The sequence below is a fragment of the Carcharhinus amblyrhynchos genome, chromosome 8, assembly GCF_965287045.1.
Source record: "Carcharhinus amblyrhynchos chromosome 8, sCarAmb.v2.hapA, whole genome shotgun sequence".
Lineage (NCBI taxonomy): Eukaryota > Metazoa > Chordata > Chondrichthyes > Carcharhiniformes > Carcharhinidae > Carcharhinus > Carcharhinus amblyrhynchos.
In genome coordinates this window covers 112,432,190-112,456,847 of record NC_137331.1, presented here as the reverse complement: position 1 = coordinate 112,456,847, position 24,658 = coordinate 112,432,190, and the positions used below count along the sequence as shown (strand labels likewise).

The following is a 24,658-nucleotide window of genomic DNA, read 5'->3' as shown; positions in this document are numbered from 1 at the left end:
AGAACTGGCTCAAAGAGTGACAGAGAGGTGTAGGAGATAGGGGAAATCACTAGTATCTCAGTCCTGAACCAGCATTATGGTCCATTATCAGTAGGGATGCATGCCTAGCCTAAGTAGTGTTGGAAAAGAGGGACCCCCAGCTGTAGTAATGAGGTAAATACCAGGGTTTGGCAGGAATGAAGTGGTAGGCTCCAGAACATATGGGTCGTGAAAGGGGGAAGTTTGAACAAAGGTGATCATGGTCTGTTAGAGTCGGGGGGAGGCTCCCAGATTAATGGGATGGAGTTGAGCAATTGGATGTCAAGCAGAGGACCACAATTCTTCTCACTGTCAGACACATATCCCACCAATGTCCCTTCACAATTCAGCACGCGAGACCTTAGATGTCCTTCCTATATACTATTCAAATACTGTACCACAACTCTTGCTTGTTCCAGGGCAATAGGCACTTTATTGAGTGCATTTTGTTTGTTATATACTAACTATACATGAACAGGAGCTGTACCACAATAGATTATCCAAATTCAACATGACAGATGAAGATGAAAATATAAAATTTCTTTCTTTACAGATTGTAGAATTATTAATAATTCTACTAACTACAACAACAAAAGGACATAATTCTTTCAAAAAAACCATTAACATATACATTATAAGTCAGTACCAGACTTTATAAACACAAGTGTTTGAAAAGATGGTGATGGCCTCAATTTGGATTATTCCATGTGGTACAAGACAGGTTCTTCCCAAGTCACCCAATACAATGAGACATAATTTATCTGGGGAAGGTGAAGAAGAAAACTGAAGGGCAAGTCAACTCATGCCACAACTGTATACCTTGCACCACTGATTATACAGCAGCACCAGCAGGTCACCTTTCTTGAGGAAGAGTGCATGGAGTGAAGACTTGCCAGGGTGGAAAGAAAGGAGGGAGCGGTAACAGTAACATTTTAGCAAAGGCATTCAAATCCATTAATTCCACATGCTCAATGACAAGAAACCGAGGTATGCTTGCCAAAATAAGTGAGACAGAAAAAATACACAGTAGTTTAACGTGTTAAAGATTTTATTTTCGTTAAATACCATGGGACAGGATTGGTAAGAATGGAGAGCTTTCAATCAACATTTGCCTCACAGGGGTCAGGGGATGTTTCTGTAGCTAGGGAGGAACTCTGCATTGATAAACTTGTCAGCCTTCAGCAGCAAGAAATGGGGGGATTGGGGGGGCAGTGGGTGTAATTTACAAGGAGGCACCTTTTCTTCAGTACATCTCTCATCACTGGTAAACAAGTGGCATGAGCAACCTGACTATAAAATGAAGAATTTCAAGAGGTAATCCAGCAACAGGTAACAAAATTTAAAAGGATTAAAATAACATTTACAAGACACTTAACATTTCATTCAACTCTTATTAAACCACAGAGAGAACAACTCATTATTTCCAAGGACCTTTATGCAAAACCTTGAGACACCTGCTATTGATGTTTTGACAATGTACAACTCCAATTATCCAAGAACTGAAAGTAATTTGTGTGTTCTAACCGTGAGATCATTAAAGGCAAGGCCTGTAAGATGCTGTACACAAACATGGTCACTGTGAGCCATACTACCAATGATATGGCAGATCAACAGAACATTTCAGGCCTCAATAACTTGCATGCTTCCTCTACAAGATGAATTTCCCTAGAAAGAATCCAATGAAAATGGCTGCAATTACAACAAGGAGGGAGGGAAGAGCAGTGGAACCGTTGTCTCTGAGTGTAACACTAGACGTGGAAGACACTGGGTTGCCTGACTGAGCTGCCTTCCTCAGCCTCAGTCCATCATCCTAAAGAGATCAAAACAGGAGAGTTACAATGGAATTCAACTGCATCAAGCAGCATCTCAAATTCTTAATTATTCCACAAAGAATTTAGTTTTGCATCAACAGTCATTTAGGCTCTTACCACTAATGTGTTTGCAGCTCACAAAATTACAAATACCTGAAACAGCACCGTGAACTGTATTTTCATTATAAAAAATAAAATCCCGCATTTCATACAAAGCCATCTCAAAACAGGTCAATTTCAACCATCAATTGGAGACAAACTGCTTTGCTTACAAGTGATTAAAAATTACATTAGAAAGGTAAAAGATAACTTCTTAAAAAATAAAATAGTAGATGGAAAAGCGATATCATAAAATGAGAACAGCTTGTCAGCATATGCATAACAATACCGTAGGTCTCAACACCAGATATTTCACATTTTGAGCCCATTTAGAAAACAGAAGTCTCTTCAAGTCCTTATAAAAGAACATATTCCCAATTTAGCACCAAGTCAGATTGCAAATCATTCATTGGTAGGTTATTGTATGTAATTGTTTAAATCAATACCATTGACAGCAATAGAGTTCTCCTGCCAACCAAACTTAGTGTTTATAGTGCTCTCATACATTTATGTCACAAGACATTAATAAACCTTATTGAATGCATCCAACAGTAAAATAAAATTGATACAACACCTCGTTGCCTTGATGTTAGTCAACTGCTTCAGTCAAGTATATTTTTCTACTGCGCAGAGTTTTAAACAATGCTTATAATTTTCAGCATCCCATTTCTGAACTTAATAAAGACTGGATCTGCATCATTACTCTTCCGGCCCTTTGTAATTGGTTTGTAAGAACATAAGAATATAAGAAATAGGAACAGGAGTAGGCCATCTAGCCCTTCGAGCCTGCCCCGCCATTCAATAAGATCATGGCTGATCTGTCATGGCTCAGTTCCACATTCCCGCCCTCTCCCCATAACCCTTAATCCCCTCTCTTATCAAAAACCCATCAACCCGCGTCTTAAAAATATTTAGCGAGGCAGCCTCCACCACTTCAACGGGCAGAGAATTCCAGAGATTCACCACCCTTTGAGTGAAGAAGTTCCTCCTCAACTCCGTTCTAAACCGCCTCCCCTTTATCTTGAGGCTGTGCCCCCTAGTCCTATTATCCTTTCTGAGCGGGAAGAGTCTCTCCACCTCTATCCTATCCATCCCATTCATCATCTTATACGTCTCAATGAGATCTCCCCTCATTCTTCTAAACTCTAACGAGTACAAGCCTAGTTTATTCCGCCTCTCCTCATAGCTCAACCCCCTCAACTCCGGTATCAGCCTAGTAAACCTCCTCTGCACTCCCTCCAAGGCCAAAATATCCTTGCGCAAGTACGGCGCCCAAAACTGCACACAGTACTCCAGCTGCGGCCTCACCAATGCCCTATACAGCCGCAGCAAGACCTCCCTACTTTTATACTCAATCCCCCTTGCCTTGAAGGCCAGCATCCCATTTGCCTTCCTGACCACCTGCTGCACCTGCAAGCTGGGTTTTTGCGACTCATGCACAAGGACCCCAAGGTCCCTCTGCACCGTCGCCTGCTGCAGTTTTCGCCACATAAGTGATAATCCTTCCTACCATTATTCCTACCAAAGTGGACCACCTCGCACTTGCCAACATTAAATTCCATTTGCCATTTCCTGGCCCATTCGCCCAGCCTATCTAGATCCTTCTGTAATTAGTTAGTTGTAATTAGTTAGAGAAACATTTTGTACACTTAGCAACCATATTTAAATTGAAATGTTCCATTAGGGGCGATGATGTAGTGGTATTGTCACTAGATATTAATTCAGAACTATTAATCCAGAAACTCAGGTAATATTCTGAGAATCTGAGTTTGAATCCTGCCAGGGCAGATGGTAGAATTTGAATTCAATACCAAAAAAATCTGGAATTAAGATGACCATTGTCTATTGTCAGAAAAACCCACATGTTTCATGAATATCCTTCAGGGAAGGAAATCTGCTGTCCTTACCTGGTTTGGCCTACATGTGATGCCGGAGTCACAGCAATGCGGTTGACTCAACTGCCCTCAAGCAACTAGGGATGGGCAATAAATGCTGGCCAGCCAGTGACGAATGAACAAAAAAAAACCTCCTGTCAACTAAACTCAACTTGAGAAATCCAAATAACCAATGAGACACGAGAGTTGCAAGGCTTTCAAAATCTTATCGCAAACAGCAGGGATAACCCTAAATTCAAGTTAATAACCTGTTAATTTTTGTTGGTTTAGTAAAGCTGGTTGGAAATCAATGACAGTTTAGTTTGATTTGTTGGAGTTTAGCAAGATGAGGGGGGATCTTATAGAGACGTATAAGATAATGAAAGGGATGGATAGGGTAGAGGTAGAGAGATTCTTCCCGCTTAGAAAGGATAGCAGGACTAGAGGGCACAGCCTCAAGATAAGGGGGAGGGCAGTTTAGATCAGAGTTGAGGAGGAACTTCTTCACTCAAAGGGTGGTGAATCTCTGGAATTCTCTGCCTGTTGAAGTGGTGGAGACTACCTCGCTAAATATATTTAAATCATGGGTAGATAGGTTTTTGACAGACAAGGGAATTAAGGTTTATGGGAAGAAAGCGGGAAAGTGAAACTGATCCACTTCAGATCAGCCATGATCTTATTGAATGGCGGGGTAGGCGTGAAGGGCTAGATGGCCTACTCCTGCTCCTATTTCTTATGTTGATTTTGGATTTGATCGAAATATGAACCTCCAAAAGAAAATCAAAACTAAGAGCTAGCAGCTTGAAGGAAAGAGTCCTTCATACTTATTTTTCTTTGGGCATTAATTTCAACAAATATTTTTGAACCTAGATTTAAGCAAAGATTTTACAATTATACTGTGCTTTTGCCACACTTTACAGGTTAGTAAGAATGAAAACATCAACTACAAGGGAGGGGCCAAAATTTAACAGTGTGATTGAAAAATAGGATTTGAGGTGGTTCTTAAAAGGGATAGAGCAACAAAGGAGTCTCAAGAATCTAGATGCCTGAAAACTTCTCCTTCTCAACAGTTAAGACAGAAGTGAGATGCCAAGATGACCAGGAACAGAGGAATGCAATAACAGGAAATTACTGAGTGCAGTCAGGCCACAGAGAGAATATTATTTTCTCATAATGATCACAGCTAACTTGGCACAGTGAGCAGGATAGAAACTAGATCACAAATTTTACAGTTTGGACTGAGTCCAGGGAAGTGATGATGCATTCAAGAATCTGAATGGACATGGAAGAAATGAAATTGATCTACTGGAAGGAAGACACACACATGTAATAGCAACTTTCATAATCCCTGGAGGTGCCAAAATGTTTTGCAACAAATTAAACACCAAGTGTAGTCATTGTTGTAACATAGGAAATGTGGTAGCCAATTTGAACACAGCAAGCTCCCACAAACTAAAAGAAAATAAGTGAACAAATCATCTGTTTATAATGTTAATTGAGAGATAATTGTTGATCCAGACACAGGCCGAAGTCCCATTTCTTCGAACATGGAAGCTCTTGTGTCCACCTGAGGGGGCCAGGCAGAACCTCAGTTTAATATCTTAGCCAAAAGATAAGACCTCAAACAGTTCACTATTCACTGATGATTATATGTTCAAGTTTCTGGAGTGGGGTTTGAAGTTTCAATCTTCTGAACAGACACCACAGTCCAAACACTGAGTCCCAGGCATTTAATTGCCACATCATGAGCTGCAAGACAGCTTTTTGTCATGAGTTGAAATTCCAAGCACATAGAAAATTTAAATTATCCAACATTGGTATATGACTATTTACCAAGGATATACAAAACAACAAGCCATTCAGTCCAACCATCCATGCCAGTGTTTATGTTTCACTTGATTCCCATCTTTCCTCATTTAAATCTACCATTGTAACCATCTTTTCCCTTCTCCTTCATATGATTATCCAGTTTCTCCGTAAGTGAATTCATACCATTTGCTCTGATTACTTCCTTTGGTAGCACATTACACATTCTCACCATGCATTGACCAAAGAAGTTACTTCCGAATTCCCTACACCATTCCTTAACAAATATCTTATCCTGATCACATCTAGTTTTGTTCTTCCCTACAAGAGGAAACATTCCCTCAGTCTACTCTTCAAAACCTTTCATTATTTTAAAGACCTTAATTTGGTTACCTCAGCTTTTTATTCCCCAAGAAATAGACCTTGTTAATCCTTTTCAGATATGTATATTTACACATTTCTGATATCATTCTTGTAAATCTGCCCTGCATCTTCTCCAGTGCCACTATATCCTTTTTATAATATGGTGCAATACTCCAATTGCAGTCTCACCAAGGTTTGATACAGACTTGGCCTAACGTGCTTACTTTTCAACTCTGCCCCTTTGGGAATAAAGCCTAGTGATTGGTTTTGGTAACCTGTGACACAACATTTAGTGATTGAACAATTATATTAAGAGATTCCTTTGCATTTATGATTTGTTCCTCTTGCAAGCTGATGCATATCCTGAAATTTGCTGCCATCATCCTCAATAATGACTACATACACATCTCCTCCTCCCAAATAGCTGTCACCTGCAATTTTAGAAGTTGTGTTTTTTTATTACAAATTGTGAAGGTAAATTGTGAAAAGTAGTGGTCCCAGCACTGATCCTTGAGAAACAGCAGTTCCCACCTTCTACCACCCCAAATAGCTACTCATTTTCTGTCATCCAGCAATGTATTCTACAACCTGTCCCTGCTCCACATTATCTAGCCATATTGAAGGCCTTTTGAAAATCTGGATAAGTTACATCTGCTACAACATTTTCACCCTGAAAGCAATCAAACTGTGCCTTCAAGTCTATAAAATCAGAGGTGGCCAAATCTGATTTTTAGCTCTGCCTTGTTTTAAAAATAGACAGGATCTCACAGCAGTGCTTGGCAGCTTTTTCCTGGTCTGAGGTACAATGCCCAATCTCTACTGTAATGAGTTACTTTTTTCATTTGAATAACCACATTTTGTGATCAAATTATTTGCTCCTCGACTGATTGATAGCATTGTATTCTTATGATTTGAACACAATTTTATTTCATTTACTAGGTTTGCACACTCGCAAAAGTGCTCATATTGACAATTTATGCATCCTGACTTTTCCATGGTCAATTCTACAATGTGTGAATGAAACATGGCAGAGTATGGATAAAAACATAACTTGCAGAGGATCTTAATCAAGATGCTGGGTTTCATTCCAAGTGGATTAACAGCTCAAATGTTTTCACATCACAGTGCCTGATTCAACAAAAATCTGGTTTTCTCATCTTCGAGAGCAGAAGTATTTTGTGATGTACAGACACAATAGGTTTTGCAAGGCACAAGCAAGTGAATTCAATGTGCAAATCTAAAGAGATCTGATTAACAGACATCGCAATGAAAGATAACCAACCAATAATAACCAATGAATATTGGATTGATGTATATGCTTTTCTCATTAGACTATCGTGATGCTTCACAACACTAGTTAATTGCAGATGAATGTTAGCTGCTGTAATTTATTGCCTCTGACCCTATAGCAAAACACTACCAAATGCTTATGAGGTGTGGGTAATGTTACTCTAAACCCAATCAAGTTAACAGATTACAGCAAGTAACAGGTTTTTTTTTTAAATGCCATCAAAATAATTACAGTTAGATCTGTTCTTCTGTTAAACCACTGAAGATAAATTGCTCTATAGAATGTTAAATTATAGCAGCTGAGTACATTGACATCCATTAGACAGCAACAGGAATGTCACCATTGCCCTCAATTACTGGAGATTATAGGAATAGCATAGAGTGGGGATGGCAGGATGAATAGTGAGAGTTCTTGTTCCTTGTCATTATCCAATAACTGCCAAAAATGCATACGTTAACCTGGGCTCGTGAAAACATCAGGCTCAACTCCTGGTGCGCCCCATTCTAATAAACCTACAAGCACACAATCAAGCCTCATTTGAATAATGTCCACTTAGTTGAAGTACTGAAGGGTGACTATTAAGTCAAGCCATGGTAAGCAAAAACACAGCAGTTTTAGAAACAAGAAAAGCTCATTATTAAGGAGAACTAGTTCAACCCTCTAAACTAAACACTAATCTGTACTATAATACCAGTCTGTGCATAATCTTCAGGAAGTAATGTTTCTGTATTTTTAGTGGAGGACGCATTCAAAGTCATTCATGAAACCAGTGTACTTGTGCATTGTAACAGTAGGTTCTAAGCCTGCATCTACAATTCTGTAGCACACGACTCTGGTACATCAAGTTACTCAACTGTTTTTGTATGTATATTCTAATAACATCCAAGCACTTCCATAGCCCAGCCAAACCAACTGATCACACAAATTCATCGTGTAGGAAATGAAAATGCATGCATTAGAATTATAGAACATTACAGCACAAACAGGCCCTTCAGCCCACAAGTTGCACTGATCATATCCATACCTGATGCGGGTATGCCGGTATCCATACCTACCAGGCCTATCTATAACTCAATCCCATTAAATCCCATGTACTCATCCAGAAGCCTCTTAAAAGACCCCAGCAAGTTCGCCTCTACCACCACCGACGGCAGCCGATTCCACTCACCACCCTCTGACTGAAAAACTTACCCCTGACATCTACTCTCTACCTGCTCCCTAGCACCTTAAACCTGTGTCCTCTCATAGCGACCATTTCAGCCCTGGGAAATAGCCTCCGAGAATCCACCCTATCTATTCCTCTCACCATTTTATAAACCTCCATCAGGTCGCCTCTCAATCTTCGTCTCTCCGGCGAGGAGAGACCTAGCTCCCTCAACCTATCTTCATAAGGCATGCCTCCCAATCTAGGCAACATCCTTGTAAATCTCCTCTGCACCCTCTCAACAGCTTCCACATCCTTCTTGTAGTGAGGCGACCAGAACTGCGCACAGTACTCCAAGTGGGGTCTGACAAGGGTCTTATAAAGTTGCAGCATTACCTCCCGACTCCTAAACTCAATCGCTCAATTAATGAAGGCTAGCACACCATACGCCTTCCTGACCACATCCTCCACCTGCGAGGCTGATTTAAGAGTCCTATGGACCCAGACCCCAAGGTCCTTCTGCTCCTCAACACTACTAAGAGTCCTACCTTTGATATTGTACACCTTCATCCCATTGGACCTACCAAAACGGACCACTACATATTTATCCACGTTGAAGTCCATCTGCCACTTCTCCACCCAATTATGTACCCTCTAGTACAGCACTGGGGGCCTGGAAGCAATTCTTCTACTCAATGTAGGAAGGAAAGTTAAAATATAACAGGGAAAAAGAGGATGACAAGTGAAGAGCCTGAATTCTTAAAAGGAATATTACACCACAATATGCTTGATCATGTCAGACCTTTTGGTACATACAGTCGAAATGAGGTGCATTAGTATGACACAAAAGGAACCCTTTCCTCTTCTCCATTCATTCCCTCCCCATGCCAGAGTCAGGTGGAGATTCAACTTCCGATCACCTCACTGATTGTACCAGCTGCTTGAATGGTTCCAGTATTTGGTGTTAATATCTCAGATTAAGAGTCACATTCTTCTGCCAAAATAACTTGACATATCTCCTGGAATGAATGTGTTATATTGTGCAAAGCTTTTTGTACTGGTTTTTAAAGCTTACTTTCAGCTGTCGATTCTCTTCTGTCATTTTCACCAACTCAACTTGAAGCCTCTTGCACTCTTCCATTAGTTTCCGCACTTCAGTGTCATCCAGTGAAACACTGGCAGATTTTGGTATTGCCGGTCCATCTGATTTAGGTGCATTCGTTATCGCAGCAGATTTGTTCACTTCAAGATCATTCTGCAACCATTTTCAAAAGGGGGCATTAATTATACTTAATGTAATTAAGAAAAATTATTTATATACAAATGTAGTATAGAAGCGTGAAACATGCTATTCCCAATGTCATCTGCAAGAACTCATACGCAAGTAATTTTAAAAGACTCCTAGCATTTAGGATAGGCTTACTTTAAATACTGATTACTTTAACACTACTTAGAAGGAAGAATCTCCCACAGATAAAGTTATTGTATTCCTACTTCACACGCGCTCACCTCAATATTAATTGGGAATATCTCACTAACATTTAAATGGTGCATTAAAATATGCAGAACTGTTACTTCATTCTTCACCTTCATATTGTGAATCATTTTCTTCTAACTCAGTGGGGAAAATGTAGTTGCAGTTGAAAATACTAGTTTAAGTATTTGCATTATAAAAGTTCCCTTGCTATAACTTAAAAATTTAGATTACCTTTTAGCAATCAAGACAACCTACCACAATATCTTTTATAAACAGCGTTTTTGACACTTTTTCTGCTGAATACATCCACCTGACTTTGTACAACTGTATATGTACAGGTTTAAAGGATAACAGCACTTTCACAGTAAAAGGAAGTATACATTCCATTATTTATGCATATCGAAAGGCCTGCTTATGATTCAGAATCTAGAAAACCCTATCCGCCTTCTGCAAAAATGTCAAATATATCTGCAACCAGAAGAACAGTGGACTCCTCTTATTGTCTTTGCCAATTTTTTGAACTGTCAATTCTTCACCTTTTGTTTTCACATTATTTTTGTCAACCAGTCAGATGAGTGCTCACAGCTCCCTCAAAATGGGAGAAGAAAATTAAATTCCCATTGTACTGCAGCGGCAGTCATCTGAAAAAAGGCTGCTGCATTTTCATTGCATAATGATTAAAGCTCAAATACTTTTCGGCCAGAGGAACTACATACAGAATGAAAGTCATTTTTCTCTGCCCCCTCTCCCCATCATTAGCCGCAAACATGACAACAGGAATCCACTGTACGATTCTTGCTGCAAAACTTGTATTAATCCTAAACTGAACTACTTGCTAACTGGAACAGACCTGGACCTTTTGCACTTTGGTGTCACTGGCTGGGGCAGATACAAATCCCTGCAGGTCACTTCTATGGCTACCACTGATTGGAGTCTGACGGATGCCACCACAGATTGGAGTGTGAAACCTGAGACCATTTCCTGGTGTGTGTACAGCACGTGGAGGTGGTCGGGCACTGTCATAATGGTGCACAAAGCTATGCAGATCCATCTTTGCTGTATCTAACGGGGTGTCTAAACCACTGTCTAATGGGTCGCACTCTACAATCTCGTTCTGCTATATAGAAAAAAAAATTTCAGGTAGATACATGCAATAATAACTGGCTTCTCTTATGACTCTTATAAGCAGAGCTTGCATTTCTTTCTTTGAGAGGCCTTTTAGTATTTTTTGTCCTATAAGAAAAGAACACATTATTTGAGAGAATACAGTTATCAGTTAAATGCCACACTCCTCTGCTGGTTTTGATCCAAATATTCCAACAAGTTGACATAAGTTTTGTCCACTGTTACCAATGGCATATTTACAGAAGGGGGCAAGTTTTTTTTTGAAAAATATATACAGACATATGCCCAATGGCTCATGACAAAAATGCATGCCCTTCTTATAAGCCAAGTCGTTTGTTAACTTCGAAAGCATTCATTACTGCATTTATTGTGTCAATCATAGAAAATTACTTTTCAATGATATCAACAGGCTTGCAACTAAGCACAATGCTGGGCATATGAAAGTTTTCCACCGTGTCCATTCGAACAATTATAAAAACAAAATCTACCAAGCACCACAATTAGGATTTTGTCCTTCCAGACCTGGGAAGCGCCAAGACCTCCAAAGACCCCAGTGGGAGCATTTTAAGGTCACTTCCTCAGACTTTCCCCGTATCATATTTGCACAGTTATTAAATATATCACGAAACCATGCTGATTTAGTTATCCACTAAATACGGGTTAACCCCATAATCTTCAATTGCGTATATTTATATGTTCCACATCAATTCTGTTGAATAGTTCATAGCAAGCACTTAGCCTCATGTGAAACAAATCTGAAAAACTACATGAACAACCAACTTAATAAAAAAAACAAGCCCTTAACTAATTTAGGACAGTAAGAATGGGAATTAGCAAAAAAAATTAAGGGAATTACTAATTGTTGTTACAGGCCACCCAGATAAGACAGGGAAAGCTCCCCACAAATTACGGCCTGCGAGAAGGCCAGAATGTTAATCATATAGGATTTCATCCTCTCAGACTGATAAGTCAAGTGAATGTTTTAGTAGACGATGCATGTTTGCTTTCTTATTCATTTTCTTGAAGGGAAAACGTGGTCTTTGGCTATTCCTGCTTTAATCTTTACCAATGACCCAAGTCTGTTAGAAAAAATGTTGCAAAAATTTATATCACAATAACCATTTTCAAATCATATATTTTTATAAATATATCCAAAAACAAGCCATTCGAAAGTATATTTTAAAAAGAAATACTTTGAGGAAATGAATGTTTCTCTAGGAAAAGTTGGTCGGACATAATAACAATTGGTAGAACAATAGAAACTCAAGGAAAATTTCATTCCACATTCACATATAATGTCTAGGAGGAAGAATAAAAGGATTAGAAACCTTAATACTGCACAGACATTTGATTTAAAACTGGGTGGAGATAATCTGACAGAATTGCCAAACAGCTTGTTTTGGGACCATTATTACTTCAATTAAAAAAGTTTCTACATTTTCAAAGGATACAAAATGGGAAATACGATAGATGAAAAACGTAACTTGATTTTAAAATATGCCATGTATTTGAACTTAAATAATTCATTCATTTCTCAAAAACTTTCTAAGGGTATTCAGGGAGCAAAAGGCAAAATATGATTCAAAGTTTTTGTTTAATCGTTCATGGGTTGTGGGGCATTAGTGGCAAGGCAGCACTTGGTGTCCAACCCTTGAGAAGTTAAGGGCTAACCATATTTGTGTTAAATAAAACAATTAGAACTAGAAATTCACAATATCTTGATTTCTGTGATCAAATAATGTCATCTGTGCAAGATGAAAAACTACATGCATGCCAAAAGTAACAAGTAAAAATAATTGTTCAGTCTTACTGCTTACCGATTTCTCATTGTCAACAGGCAATTCAAAGACACATCTGAGTTTAGAGTCCATGAGATCTTCAGGCTTTGCATCTTTCCACTGAGGAAATCAAAAAGTGTGTAAATAACTTCCACTCAGACATAGCAAGCACTATGCAAAATTTGTCAACAGAAACCAGAGCACCAACAGTGACCAACACCAACGATTCAATAGCCTGTCCCAAAGTACACGTGGCATGCAAACTAATGACAATAGTTCAACAGTGCATTGCATAGGCTTTAGATTAAAATTAAAACGAAAATAAAGGCCACTCTATTGTTAAAGTGGAAATCTGCCAAATATCTGGAGAATCTCATTTCAGAAAGTACAGCACTGAATGAGGAATTCTAGACGTGCAGTTTGGTAAAGTTATGTTTACAAATCAAGAACTATACTTTCTGAATGTAGGAAACTGATGAAAGATCTTGTCTAATACAAACAGTAGCTTTTTAGTATGCAACAATTACAAAGCAGATTAAATGAACTTCACGACTTCTTGTTAAATTATGGTTAAACTACACTAGAGAGAAGTACTGCCCAGTTTGTTAAATATGAAATGTATCTCAAAAACCTTGGGTTCAAATCAGCATGACAGATTTTTAGATTTTGTACAAATTTTGTACAAAGATTTATACAAAGATGTACAAAAGATTGTACAGGTTTTGTACAAAGGCTTCTTGAGAAGGTGAAAGGGCATGGGATCCAAGGGGCTGTTGCCTTGTGGATCCAGAACTGGCTTGCCTGCAGAAGGCAGGGAGTGATTGTGGATGGGTCTTTTTCTGCATGGAGGTCGGTCACCAGTGGAGTGCCCCAGGGATCTGTTCTAGGACCCTTGCTGTTTGTCATTTTCATAAATGACCTGGATGAGGAAATGGAGGGATGGCAACATGAAGGTTGGTGGTGTTGTGGATAGTCTGGAGGGATGTCAGAAGTTGCAGCGAGACATAGATAGGATGCAAGACTGGGCAGAGAAGTGGCAGATGGACTTCAACACAGATAAATGTGTAGTGGTCCATTTTGGCAGGTCCAATGGGATGAAGGAGTACAATATCAAAGGTAGGACTCTTAGCAGTGTTGAGGAGCAGAAGGACCTTAGGGTTCGGGTCCATAGGACTCTTAAATTGGCCTCGCAGGTGGAAGATGTGATCAAGGCAGCGTATGGTGTGCTAACCTTCATTAATCGAGGGATTGAGTTTAGGAGTCAGGAGGTAATGCTGCAACTTTATAAGACCCTTGTCAGACCCCACTTGGAGTACTGTGCGCAGTTCTGGTCGCCTCACTACAAGAAGGATGTGGAAGCTATTGAGAGGGTGCAGAGGAGATCTACAAGGATGTTGCCTAGATTGGGAGGCATGCCTTATGAAGATAGGTTGAGGTCTCTTCTCCCTGGAGAAAAGGAGATTGAGAAGCGACCTGAGAGGTTTATAAAATGTTGAGAGGTACAGATAGGGTGGATTCTCGGAGGCTATTTCCCAGGGCTGAAATGGTCGCTATGAGAGGACACAGGTTTAAGGTGCTGGGGAGCAGGTACAGAGGAGATGTCAGGGATAAGTTTTTCAGGCAGAGGGTGCTGAGTGAGTGGAATCGGCTGCCGTCGGTGGTGGTAGAGGCGAACTTGCTGGGGTCTTTTAAGAGGCTTCTGGATGAGTACATGGGATTTAATGGGATTGAGTTATAGATAAGCCTGGTGGATATGGATATGATCGGTGCAACTTGTGGGCCGAAGGGCCTGTTTGTTCTGTAGTGTTCTGCAAATTTGTCACGAGTCTGCACAACTATTTATGTTCCCATAGTAGAATTTATCAACATGCAGGCAAAGGGCTACACGCAATCTTGCTGCACAGTAATCCAAAGGTGTCCACACAGGCTGTGTATGGCCTTTTTAAATTACTAGAGGCAAAAAACTTGAAAGGGGTCACACTGTTATTTTTTTCTTTAAATCACTCATGCACTCTGCAAAAAAGTCTTCAAGGCTGCAGGAATACCTTTCAACGAATCATACAATTATACAGCACAAATGGAGGTCATTCATCACAGCAAGTCTGTGCCAGCTCTTTCAACAAACAACCCAGTTGGTTCCATTTCCTAGCCCTTACCCCATAGCCCTAGAATCATTTCTCCTTCAAGTATTTATCTAAATTTGTCAAGAATCTGTGCCTTTGACCCAGATAGGCAATACAAATCTCAGCCAATACACTGAAAAGATTTTTCCTTATATTGCCTCACCTTAAATTTGTTCCCTGTGGTCATCAGCCATCGGAAATACCTTCCCTTCCTTTACTCTTTCTAACCCTTAATAAATATTTAGTTTATCATGAACCAAGTAATAGAATGTGAAAACTACAACTATATAAGAATAATTGGAATATTAAACCCAAGAGGGCTATATTCCCCGTTGTAGTGCCAATTTGACTTCAATTTGGTATTGTTTGCAACTCTTTCCTGACACAGAAGTTATCAAAAACTAACTGAATATATTCTCAGTGTAATATCTAGTTTTTGCGACACCGGATGAACTGTGCAAGATCTGGCTACACAGCCCAAAGTTTCTCAAGTTACTACAAAGCAACAGAATCCTATGTTGAGATTTCCATCCTCATTCTGAAGTGGCCATGGGCACGAAAAGTGCCCACAACTAGCTGCGCTCGTAACCAAGCAACAGTACAGTTACAATACTGGCATCTACCTAAATGCAAAAAATTATCCAGGTATGCCCTGTTTGCAAAAAAAAAGGATAAATCTAATCCAGAAATCTAATTGGCCTAGTCGCAGGGACCAGTCAGAAGACAGAGCGCAATGGCACTGAGTAACTTACCTCAGGGATCCACAGCCTAATCTACAGGGAGTAGTCGGAAGATGGGATGAGAGAAAATGGTCAACATAAGTTTGCATTTGACCGACTGTGTCAAAAATTGTAAGCAAAATTTAAGTCATTGGGAATGAGGCAAAGCCATGGACAGAGCCTGAAACTAACAGTAAGGAATGAGGATTCAGATGAACAGAGATTTAGAAATCCAAACGAAAAGGTTGAGGCTTTGGAGCAGTATAAAAATGTGGGTAAAAATAAGCAGAAAGGGACAGAAAGGACAGGAAAAATTGTATACCAACGACTAAGGTCATTGCAAGGAACAGAAGCAAAATAAAAGAAATTAGAATTTTTTTTTAAACTGAATGCACAAACCAATTGCAATAGATGAATTAGTGGCACCAATAGAAGTGAATGATTCAGGTGCACCCGCCATTACAGAGGTGTCGGTACAAGGTATCGTATTTTAATCACACTTTGAATGCTCAATAATTTTTTTGTTGTTTTTAAGTTAATTGGCAGTCCTGTGACTCTGTTCATCCACATTTTCAAAAAAAGTAAAGATACAGTCTTTTGAGCCAGGATTCCATTCTGGGCCCTTCCCATCCAGTAGTAACACCAATTGAGGTCATAGCATCATGTTTAAGAAGATATAGTTAAATTTGAGATGGGACAGCAAAGTTTCACTAAATAATTGGCCCCCATGACGATGGGGTTGTCCTATGGTGAGAGGCCATATTATCTATTCCTACTCCTATTCTTTTTACACTTGTGAACTGGGGACAACGTCCTCACTGGTTAGAGTCACAACAAGCATAAAAGAAGTTGGTTGCCTTTGTTGGGAGACCAATTACCTCATCCTCAGAATCTTGTTGCAGGAGTTCCGCAGCGTAGTGTCCTAGGCCCAATCAACCTCAGCTGCTCCATCAATGACCTTCCCTCCATCATTAGGTCAGAGGAGGAATGTTCACTGATGACTGCAGGATATTCAGCACCAATTGTGACTGCTCAGATAATGAAGTAGCTTTTTTTGTCCCTATGTAGCAAATGACCATCCCAACAAAAGAGATGTTCATCAATAATCCCATCATCAAATGCAACCATCTAGGTAGCTATGATGGTACGAAGCATGAGTTGGCTATGATGTACTGGGAAACATTACAAAAGGAAGGGTGGTGCACTGGCAATGGCAGGCATTCAAAGGACAAATAGATGAACTCCAAAAGTTGTTTAATTCTATTTGGTGCAAGAATGAAATGGGAACTGTGATCAAACCATGGCTTACAAGAGAAAGTAGAGACAGTATTAGATTCAAGGAAGAAGCATACAAATTGGCAAGAAAAAGCAATAAATCTGAGGATTGGTAGCAGTTTAAGATTCAGTAAAGACGGACCAAGGAACTGATTAAGATAAGGAAAATGCAGCATGAAAGCTAGCTAGTGGTAAAAACTGAATATATAACTTTCAATAGGTATAAAACAAATGTAGACCTCTTAGAGTCAGAAACGGGAGAATTAATAGCAAGGAACAAAGAAACGACTGAGAAACTAAATTCGTACTTTGTTTGTCTTCACAAAGAAAGATATGAATAATGTACCAGAAGTTCTGAGAAACAAATGTTTTAAGCGAGGAGCTGAAGGCAACCAGTATTAGGAGAAAAATGGTTTGTGGGGAAATTAATGGGATTGTAGGTGGATAAATCTCCAAGGCCTGATGATCTTCATTCCAGAATACTAAAATAAGTGGCACTGGCAATTATTCATTGGTGGACATTTCCAAAAATTTTTTGGACTCTGGAATTGCTCCCACACATTACTTACTCTGCAACGTTAGCTCACTATTCAAAGAGGGAGACAGAGAGAAAACAGGTAACTATAGACCAGTGAGCCCAGTGTCAGTTGCTAGAGCCATCAAGGATTTGGAAAGCATATGATCAGACAAGGTCAGCATGGATTTATGAAAGAGAAATCATGCTGGACAATTTTACTGAAATTCTTTGAAGATGTAATGAATGGAGTTGACCAGGGAAAACAGGTGGATGTGGTTTATTTAGGGCTTTCTGAAGGCTTTCAAGAGGGCCCCATATAGCAGATTATTACGGAAAATTAAAGCAATTAAAGTGGGATTGCAAGTAGTGTCTTGATATGTTAGCACGTTGGTTAGCAGACAGGAAGCAAACACTTGAAATAAATGCGTTACTTTGCAATTGGCAGACTGACTAGTGGGCTACTGCAGGAATCTATGCTAGAACCCCAACTGTTCACAGCATATATTAATGATTTGGAAGGATCAATACAAAATTGGCAGGAGGGTGAACTGTGAGATGGATGCATAGAAGCTTCAGCGTGATTTGGACAGCTAATGCGTGGCAGACACAGTATATAGATAAATATAAGGTTATCCACTAGGTAGCAAAAATAGGAAGACAGATGATGATTTGAATGGGTGTAAATTGAGAGAGGTGGACACTCAGCAAGACCTTGGTGTCCTCGTGTATCAGTCGCCGAAAGTAAGCATGCAGGTACTGCAGACAGTAAAATTGGCAAATGGTACACTGGCCTTCATTGCAAAAGGATTTGAATATAAAAATAGGGATGTTTTATTACAACTGTATTGGGGATTGGTGAGGTCACACCTGGAATATCATGCGCAGTTTTGGTGTCCTTAGCTGAAGGAGGATGCCCTTGCTATAGAAGGAGCGCAGTGAAGGATTTACCAAGCTGATGTCTAGGATGGCAGGGCTATCATATGAGGAAAGACTAAGTCGGTTAGGATAATATCCATTGGAGTTTAGAAGAGTGAGGGGAGGGAGCAGGGTATTGAATTTAATGATCAGCTATGGGTTGTGGTGCAGGCTCACAAAGCTGAACTCTTGCTTCTTTTTTCTATGTATGCTCAACTTCCTTAGGTTTACCACTGACTTGAAACTTAATTGGACCCCTCATACAAATATATGGTTACAAGTGCCAGTAAGAGGCTGGGAATGCTGCAGCAAGTAACTCCACTTGGCTCACCAAAGCCTGCCTACCATCAGCAATGCACAAGTTAGAAGTGTGGTGGAATAGTCTCCACCTGTCTGGATAAGTACATCTCCAGTAATAATCAAACGGCTTAACATCATTCAGGAGAAAAGCAGTATGCTTTATAGATACAGCACTGTGTACCATCTACAAGACGCACTGCAGCAACTTGCAAAGATTATTCTGATAACACTTTCATACCCATGATATCTACCACATAGAAGCATATGGGTAGCAGAAACACGGGAACATCGCCACCTGCAAGTTCCCTTCCAAGACACACAACATCTTGACTTGGGGGTAAATTCACTGCGTCTAGTGAAAATCTGGGAAATCTCTATTTAACTACACCATTGACATGTAGATACTACAATGACTGCTGCGCTTCAAGGTGACTTCCTACCTTTCCTTAGGGCAATTAATGATGGGTAATAAACGCTGGTCTTGCTAGTGATGCTCAGAACCCAAGAACCAATCAACTAAGAGAACGTACATAACTAAGTGAATTGAATACCCCTTTAAGTATTATCGGTGCGCTTGTCATCATTCCCTCGGTTCTCAGGACTGCCCAATTTCTAGGTGGTTTGCAACATGCCAAGGAATAAAGTTATATTTTTCACTTACTGATCATATCTAATATTAGGACATAATCATCCATAACTTTGGAAGACTGCAGTATAAACACCGCTAAGTTGTTGCTTAGGCTATCGCAGTTAGATTGAGGGAATAGCAAATGGGGAAACAAACAAAAGCATGACATGCAAGACTTACAGAACATACTGATTAACCATCAGTCCTCAAGAGTGCTCCCCCATACTCAAGGGTACTTTGCACCAAATTCTACCTCTCTATCCCTCCCCATAGGGTGTCCCCATTCCATCCTAGTGTTTCCTAGTGGTCATATCAATGGGTCCTTAGCAGTAGCCTGCATTCTGACTCCCACCAGAAGTACTGTAATTACTTTCACAAGTTTCAAGCAGGAGAAAATATCGCAAGGTGCTGCAAACTCAGTTAAAATAGCCAGGATCTTGTACTCCAAGTGTTGTCCATCACTTATTTCTCCTGCCAACTTAATTCCAGTCCCACATGAAAAGCAGCCCTTTTGTCTCTGGAGTGACGATTTCCCAAAACTGACCAGTAGAACACAGAAGCCATATACACAGCTGAAATTTGCCATGAATTCCACTGTAATATTATATGTTGAAACTAGAGTTCTAACACAAAGTCATCTGCTTGGGTTAAATGAAAAAGAGGACAAACACAACATTTATGTAGATTAATGAGAGCAGCATAGCTTGATAGTAATATGTTCCTGGAAAAGCCCCAGAGTTAGTCATAAGGATTAAAAGGTCCAGTAATTTTGGGATTATGATTGCTGAAAATGGACACCATCCTGTGAGCAAGAAATCATTCAACAGAGCAGCATACACAGCAAACTTTTCAGCCATAATCTGTGAGATGCATTGCTAATGATACTAAATACTCAGGATTGGAGGATGACCAAAATTGTTCATTAGGCTGTGGACATCACAAGGAATCCAAAAATTGTTCAGCTATGGAAGGGATGACAGAGCTACGCATTAAACAGTTCAGCTTGGTAACATTACTCAGTGACCAAGCCATTTTTTAAGTGCCCTCTTTAAATCAGTTTACACGTGAAGATTGATTTTCAACTTGTCCTTTTAGTTCAGACATTGATGACAATTACATAATGCTTCTATCGAAGTAGGAAACACAGAACACACAAAATCTGAGGATGCAACCAAGAAAGTTACGAAGTAAACAATATTAACGATATTAAGTTACGATTGATATTTTGATGCCTTGATAAATAAATGGATCAATTTAAGGATAGGAAAATTGGAATTGCCATCCTTAATCTTTAAGGGAATGAACCGGAAATGTCAAATTGATGAGACAAAAACTTTGTGCAGGAAAACACTTGGGATACTTCTTTAGGAAAATTACTGAACACTCTTCAGAAAATTAATGTTCTCCAGAGTCACATCATAGCTTGGCTGGAATTTTTTGAGCTACAGAAATTGATTGATAGCAATCCAGTGATCTAGCTGAATTTTCTTCTATTAAATGTGTATTTTTGAATCTTTTAAAAGTCCATTGAACCTCGTGAATGATGATGAATTAACTAGCTGTGTTAAAAAGTGGCTTAGCAATAGAAAGCAACAAAAGATTCTCTGAACAATGATTAATGAAACTAAAAATGAATCCATCTTCATTGCCATTACTGAGAGAACATTGTTACGAGCATTGATTGATTATCACAGCAGATTTAGCATTCAGGGTGACCATGACAAATAAAATGAGAAATGACATGAATTTAACAAGAATATAGATATAACATATGTTGAAACATACTTCAGCTGAGAGGCTGGGAATGAACAAGGCCATCAATTTTTGTTAAATGCTCCATCTAGTGAACCAGCTGGAAGCTACAGAATACTTCCAAGCAGCGTTACAGGCTTAGATTTGGAGAGAATTTGTACAAGTAAATCACCAAATATAATCAGCAAAACTTTATAAGTACTCAAAATAGAAGCAAAGCAAGCTACTTTAAACAAAATAGGCTTTACAAATCACAGCATCAGTAGTGCTGGCCACTGTAGAGAATGCTGTAAATATTTTTGCTCTCAAGGCTTTTTGATAAAATGTAATACTTACTACTGCTTCCATGTCTGCAACGCCAGGAGGAGCATAGACTGTCTGTACCATAAATTTGTGTTTGCTTTTCTCATTGGGGTCATAGTCAAATGGCTGTAACATTACTAGAGGGGGAAAACAGAGGTGTTAGTTTTGGGAAGGCCAGAGGTTGGTTCTTAAATTTAACATTTTAAAACCATAAGTATGTGAATTAACTATGACACATTTAGTTAAAAATACTTCTCAGGTGAATAGCAAGTAACAACCTAGATTTTCATATTGCCATTAAGTCACTAGCCTGTATACCTCTTAAGTGGTGCATTGATTCCCTTCCTCTACCTAAAAATATACCAACATTAGTGCAATGTCCACAAATAGTGCCAGTAGGAATCAGATGAAGCTTTGTGAACAACTATAACCACTGACAGGATTCAAGTTCCAATTTTCTTTTCCTGCCAGGTTTGAACAGTAAATGGTTGGAACTGACTGAAATTCAGTATTCGAGCTGATTACACAGTGCCATCCAGCGGCAAGAAGAAATCTGAAAATAGACATGAAACATGTTTTCGTTGGTTCAAAGAAAGTAAAAACATTTAAATCTTACAATACCCATGGAACAGAAGACCACTGGAAAATGTTCCTTTTGCCGTACACGTACGCACACACTACCTAATTATTCAGGTGATTAATGCTGAAACAGACAGCAAATCAATAATGGCCAATGGCGTGGTCAAAGCTTCACATGTAAGACGGCCCAAACAACAAATGGTGAATCTTCATTTCTCCTTATGAGTTGTGACTGATGGCATATATTTCTGCATTTTTTCTTCTTTTCAACTTTCCAATTTCTCGTCATCTGGCTTGTAATAGTTGCTATTTTCTCAATAAGATGTTTTAACACAACTGCTTAGGAACTTGTATCAGTGCACACTGAGCTTAATTACAACTCTGCCTTCAGAAAAATGTGGTGCCACATGGAAAATCCAGTTTTCACACAAAACTGACAAACTGACACAAATGTCCCTGGCACCAAAACTACAGGTGGAAGTTTAAACTAATAATCACAAAAGTTGGACTCAAAATACCATGTTAGTAAACCGTACCAAAGGGACAACATTTCAAATTAAGGGAAGATTTAAGACAGGAGTGATGCAGAAAAGATGTTGAGGTAAGAAGAATAGATTCGGGAAGTTCATGTGGAATGAGCTTGTAAAGGCGTATAGGTCTTTACAAATACACATGGATAAGATTTAAATCAGCAATAGTTAGAAATGTATTGCATGTGCTTTTCTGTACAATCTAAAGTGCTGAAAAATAATTTAATAATTCTATTGTTTATTGCTACTATCAATGTTTCTTTTAATAAATCAGTTCGATAGTTTAATTAAAACTACAAGTGTCTGTGAGAATGTTTACTCTTTTCTTTCTAAAGTCCAAAATATCTCAAGAGTACTTCAACCACATCATGAAAGCTAGCACAAGTGATAAATTATGCTTCACTGATACCAATAGAACACTATATATTGAGATACTATGCATGTTAAATCATATCATAGAGATTTACACAGCAGTGGTCTTTGGCACAAGCAGGAGAACTTAAGAGACTGTCTCATTAACTCAAGACCATAATAATAGGAAGTGGTTTTATTGAAGGTACTTGGCTATGATAATTTTGGTTCAATTAAGCAATGGAAGACAATTTTATGAGATTGGAAGTACACTATGTAAGAATAAATATGGGGTCAGATACTCTCCTACCTTAGCTGAATAAAGGCTTCTAGAACATACGTTTCAGAGTGAAATTAGTGAAAATTTAGGTAAGAGCTAGTCACGAACTGGGTCAATATTTTGAAGATAGCTGGTCATGCTTGACAAATTGAATTTTTGTGATGGAACTGTTTATGAAGGAAATAGTATTTATATTTGATGAGGTGGATGTGAATTCAAGAATGTCACATGTAAACACTCAGGTTCAATGGTGCAAGTCCCTTCAGTAACCTGTTCTTTTAAAGATGAAAACTAATATCTACTGAATATGGTAGCCAGGTGTAGGGAGTTTAATAATTGAACTTCTTTGAGATATCGACTAAGCCTTCATGTCTGAAGCTCATAAAATTAGTCAGCAGGACAAGCAGTATGAATGGAGAGACAGAAAAATTCAGGATTAGGCATGATAAACACCTTTTTAAAAAGCAAAAATACAAAAGACTATGCTAATTCTACAGATGCTTTCTTTTTGCTTTGTTCCAATTTTAGTTGCTGATCAACAGCAATATCTTCCAGTTTTATATCAGAAACTTTATGGTTGACCTGCTGTGTATTTTCAGCATTTCATCTTCATCTTTCCGATATACAACTGCTGCAGTAATTGCTTTTTGTACTCCATTAATCTTTCTGAAGATGGACTGAATTAATACTGGCCATTAATTGGTTTAATTCATGAGTTGCTTTATTTCACAACAATTATGGTGAAACACAGGAAACGAAGAAATTGACAGCAGTATCATTCCAACCTTTGCTTGCACATTGTACACATTAAAACAACATACTTGTCTGTAGCGGAGGGATCAAAGGGCATAGATTTAAGGTGATTTGTAGGAAGATTAGAGGAGACATGAGGAAAAACTTTTCCACCCAGAGGGTAGTGGGTACCTGGAAGGCACTGCCTAAATTGGTGGTTGAGGTTAAAATGCTCAACTCATTTCAAAAAGGTACCTGAATTTGTGTCTGAAGTGCTGTAACCTGCAAGGCTACAAGACCAGGTGCTGGAAAATGGGATTAAAATGAACAGCTAGTTTCTTTGTTCTTTTTGCCTAACACACTGATGATGAGCTGAATGGCTTCTTTCTGCATTTTAAATTTTTCCCAGTGTTTCTGTGCTTATTCTGCACCAACCTGGTGAACTTTTTATTTGAAGTAAAAACCCTAACTCCCTATCCAGAGCAAGACATTCCAGCCTGCTTCTGCCTGAGCTCTTAATGCAGCTTTCAGTGCTTTGCTTGACTGACTCTGAATGCCTATATTGATTCTTAAGAAGCCCCAAAAGATTCAGGTCACAGAAACATTGTGACCATAATTATAGCTACTAGAGTATGAAAGTAAGCTAGTGGGCAAAATAAAAACTGACTGTAAATGTTTCTATTCAAAAGTAAAGAGAAAAAGATTGACAAAAATGTATGAAGGCCTCTTACAGTCAGAAACGGGAGAATTCAGAATGGGAATAAACAAATGGCCAACGAATTACGTACTTTGCTTCAGTTTTCACAAAGAAAAACATAAATAATGTACCAAAAGTTCTGAGAGAAACAAGTTTTAGTGAGGAGGTTAA

The 24,658-nt window shown here is 39.0% G+C and overlaps 1 protein-coding gene across 1 annotated transcript in view; it reads right to left on the bottom strand.

Moving 5' to 3' along the window:
* Positions 1 to 428: 428 nt before the first annotated feature.
* The window catches only part of LOC145346841 (vesicle-associated membrane protein-associated protein A-like), a 103,149-nt gene continuing 78,919 nt past the window's right edge, over positions 429 to 24,658 (bottom strand). Inside the window, exons 3-6 of the mRNA XM_080194664.1 lie at positions 21,352 to 21,455; positions 12,826 to 12,906; positions 9,482 to 9,661; positions 429 to 1,828 (exon numbers count right to left, since the gene is read on the bottom strand). Coding sequence (XP_080050790.1) covers positions 1,667 to 1,828; positions 9,482 to 9,661; positions 12,826 to 12,906; positions 21,352 to 21,455 — 527 coding nt within the window. The 3' untranslated portion in view covers positions 429 to 1,666. The remainder of the gene's footprint in view (positions 1,829 to 9,481; positions 9,662 to 12,825; positions 12,907 to 21,351; positions 21,456 to 24,658) is intronic.